Consider the following 4,213-nt stretch of genomic DNA (forward strand, 5'->3'; position numbering starts at 1 on the left):
ATATATTTTCAAATTTTTTACCTTAATGTTTTTAAAGATAGTTTATTCTTAAAAATATTTTAATTTAAATTATTGATATTAATAGCTCTTGTTATTAAAAATAAAAATAAATGAATTATCTTACATAATTATCATTAATTTTTATTAAAATCTCAATTAATAAATTATATTTATTTAATTTATGATAATTTTAAATAAAAATATGTTATAAATTAAAATAAAGAAGAATATTTTAAGAAGATATTTTATAAAATAATATATCCCAAAATTATATATTTAATTATAATTATGAAAATTTAATTATTAGAAATACAAATTAAAAAAATACAAATTCTCATACTTTTAAATATTTTCTTAGTTTTAATATAGATATTCATTTTAAATATAACTATATTTTAAAACATTTTTATCACTAGATTAAAATTTTATATTTCTCTATAAAATAATTTTAAATGTTTATTTAATCAATTACACAGATAATTTATCTAATTGCGATTTATAATTGAAGTGATTAAAATGAAAATGTATAACGAAATAAAATGAAGAGTTTAATTGTTATGTTAATAGTTCAATTACCCATTTGTTGAATCCGGGTTGTGCAGACCCATTTCAGTTTGTCACTCTCTCCGTCTCCACTTCCTCTTGTCACTCGCGCTAGGTTACTTTGAATTCGAAATCCAGAAAGGTAATTCATTCCCAAAACCCTACTTTCTTTGCTGCTCCGTTCTTATATTTTCTATTCTGATTTCCTTCTACGTTCATATTTTCATTCATCGTGAAATCGGGACTTGATTTTATGCTTTTAGCTTTCTGCTTGTGAAAATATGAATGTCAATTCCTATACATATATGTTAATGTGCTGACTTGAACTAGTTTCAATTGCTCGTGCTTTTATAGTGAAGTGTCATGTAAATAATAGTGTTTTCAGTAGTTTTTTGTTTTTATTTTTTATGCTTTCAAATAGATTTAGGTGGTTTGGCATGTAGAGAGAAGACTTGTAGATTATGTGGTAAGGAGAGTAGATCAGATTGTGAGAAGTCAAACAACTAGAGGTAGTGGAAGACCTAGAAAAACTATAAGAGAAGTTAGTAAGAAATATCTCGAGATTAACGATTTGGATAGAAGTATGGTCCTCGATAGAGCATTATGGCGAAAGATGATCTATGTAGCCGACCCCACTTAGTGGAATAAGGCTTGGTTGTTGTTGTTGTTTGATTTTAGCAATTCTTGACCAAACTGAACTGAACGGCAGTTTTAGTGTTTTTATGTGCTTTATTAATGGTTTCTGTTGGAGCATGGTTTTTTGAAGCTCTGTTGGTGAAGAAGGAAGTAGATTTAATTGAGAATGGAAGTGCACATGCTGTGATTAACTTTATTACTATAAGATGCTGTGATGCTAGTCATCACATAGCTCTATCATAATTGTAGGCTTGGGGTGCTAGTAGTAGTAGTTGTAGGTATTAGTGTTGGTTTCTGTTGGGATAGTGCTGTAGTATGCAGCAGGTTTATTATTCATCTGGTAAAGTATATTGGTGGTTGCTTTTGCTGATAATCAGGTTTGCGTTGGAGGAAAAGAGCTTGCAGTGTCAGCCTGTTATGGTAAGTGCTAGGGGTGGCACTCGGTCTTGTAAATCAATTAGGTTAATTGGGTCTTTGAAAGGTTGCAATCACTCAAATCTCGATCCTTCCAGATTTTAAGCTTGCTGGAATCACTTTCTCTCTATTAATCTAAGATAAAACACCGGCTTAAGTAGTTTCATTCATATCTTCCAAAATTTTGCATTGAGATTGGTGAAAAGAGTAGAACAGTTGTATATATAAGGTATAATTACCTGCTAATAGCATATTCTTTTTTGCTGGTTTGCTTAATCTAAATAGCTATTTTAAAGTTAAATCATGTATTGTATCAAATTTTAAAATATCTTCTTGTGCATATATAGAATTAATTGTATATGTATTAACTTGACTAATGTATCATGCTTTAACAAATAAAAAGTTTATTTAATGGCTCGTATTTTTTTATACATTTACTAAAGAAAATTATCATTTCAACTTGTATTTCTTTTGTATTTCAACTATTGTTGGCATATATACGCACCACCTGATTGAATAATTTCATTCGACTTGATGTGATGCAATTGTTTTAAGAGAGTTACATATATGTTCATGCTTGATACTTGTGATTGAGAGGCTATGAGGGTGGATTGAACAAAAGTGAATATTTATACTCGAGTTAGTTACTAATCGTCTCGCGAGTCTTGATCAGTTGGTTGCTTTTAGCATCTAGTTATGAATTATAGCTAGATTGTTGAAGTCCTCTGCTTTTAAAATATACTTTGAGTTGCATAGTTTTCTTTTTTGACTTAACTTCAAGTTGCAAAGTTTCATTGCTTCTTTATTTTTGGTTTTAATGTGCTTACAAACTTAGTTTATGGGAACTTTATATTTCTAGGTTGATATAAAAAACACTATATCCGAAGAACTTTTTGCTGTCAATTGCACCTGCCGCCTTATAGATTATTATTTTCTTGTAATTTCTTTTACACTATTTCCAGTACATCTCTGAGGATTTTGTTGCATGTCATTTACACATGCATTCGCGACCGCTTTGGTCTTGCATCAAACTCAACTAAGTTCCCGTGAAGAGGAAAAGCTTCCTGGAAAATCAAAGTAAAAAACATGACTAATTCGTCTAGATTTTCCTTTAAACATTTCACAAGTGCGATTCCAGCATAATTTGCTGCTGCGATAGCAGCCCCTGCAAAAGGCAACACCGCAACAGAGCACAGATCCAGTCTGCACCACGATTCTGCAATTGTACTCTAAATCTCCCCGATTCACAACATAGAGTTGCCTGTTGTGAGGCCTGTTTTCGTCGATATTTTGAATTAAAATTGGCATGAATTTTCATTTAGAGTTGGTCTTCATACTTGTGGCTGCCAATTTGTGTGAAATTTTTTGTGCTGTTGTTTTTCTGAGTGAGGTGTTTTTTGTTTGTGTATTAGTTATGTCATTAAGCCTGAGTTTGGTAACACGGTGGGCCACCACTGCTGCACGTTTAAGCCCTATTTTACCGTGATTTTAAGAAGTTGGTATGTGTAGCTTCTGTCCCATTGTGATTTTCTAGTTTTCCAAACTCTCACTAAGTAGTGATTCATAAATTAAAATTTTCAATCTCTTTTTCCCATATGCTCCATTGAAGTACCTCATTTTGGATTAATTTTCCGATGTTAAGTTTTACATTTTGAATTTGATTGATTTTGGTGTTTGTATAGGAAGAATGAGGCCTACAGACTTGCTTAGGATTCTGAATAAGCAGTTTCTTGGACTCGCCGGTGACACTGCAAATGTTGTTGCTAAGAAGCTAACATCGCCTCCTCCTCTTGTGTCCCGCAAACCAGCATTTATAGATGCATTTCTGTACAAGATGAAAAAGAATCCAGAACTTCTGAAGAACAAAAGCATTTGGTCACGGAGATCCACTATCTTGCCAGAATTTGTTGATTCCCAAGTCAAGATTTACAACGGGAAAACCATGATTCGTTGTAAGATCACCGAGGGAAAAGTCGGTCATAAGTTTGGTGAGTTTGCTCTCACCAGGAAACGCAAATCTAGAGACCAACCTAATGCCAAAGTGAAACAACTCAAGAAAAAGAAGTGATTTTTTTTCACCAGGAAATCGATTTTATGGATAGTTTATACTTTGCAGTTACTTACATCAATGTTGACAATAAGGATATCATGAAATTTGACAAGCTTGCTGTTGAATCAACTGGTTTCTTGACTATTTGATCTCTTCGTTTTTGTTGCTCTAATATAAAATTTTCGATTTATAGTTAAGAGGATATGAATCTTCCAGTTATTTGTTTTCAGTTGATTTATGTATTGTTGCAAGATTGTTACACTATTTGATGAAATTAACATGTAATTGATGAAACATGCTTGTTGAACTTATTTGTTCAAGTCAAATTAGCCTGCCTTTCTAGCACAGCTTTTTTGCATTAAAACAACTCTATTGGGTTCTATAGTAATTTCTTTGATCCTATTATAAAAAAAAACTTATTTTTTAAATTTATTGAATAATTAAAATATTTAATTTGTATACAAAACAAATTTATTCATTATTCAATGAATTTAACAAATATTTATTTTTTAAGATAAAGATTGAAGGGAGTATTTTTTTTTTTATGTGTACATCTCAGATAGGAAAATA

General features: G+C 31.1%; 1 protein-coding gene across 1 annotated transcript; it reads left to right on the forward strand.

Annotated features, from left to right (window-relative positions):
• The first annotated feature begins 547 nt into the window (after window positions 1–547).
• On the forward strand, window positions 548–3,969 carry LOC131617911 (small ribosomal subunit protein uS19m-like). Its single transcript, XM_058889178.1, has 2 exons — window positions 548–685; window positions 3,276–3,969. The coding sequence occupies exon 2, from the start codon at window positions 3,281–3,283 to the stop codon at window positions 3,659–3,661; it is 381 nt and encodes a 126-aa protein (XP_058745161.1). The 5' UTR covers window positions 548–685; window positions 3,276–3,280; the 3' UTR covers window positions 3,662–3,969.
• Window positions 3,970–4,213: the final 244 nt, after the last annotated feature.

The sequence above is a fragment of the Vicia villosa genome, linkage group LG7, assembly GCF_029867415.1.
Source record: "Vicia villosa cultivar HV-30 ecotype Madison, WI linkage group LG7, Vvil1.0, whole genome shotgun sequence".
Lineage (NCBI taxonomy): Eukaryota > Viridiplantae > Streptophyta > Magnoliopsida > Fabales > Fabaceae > Vicia > Vicia villosa.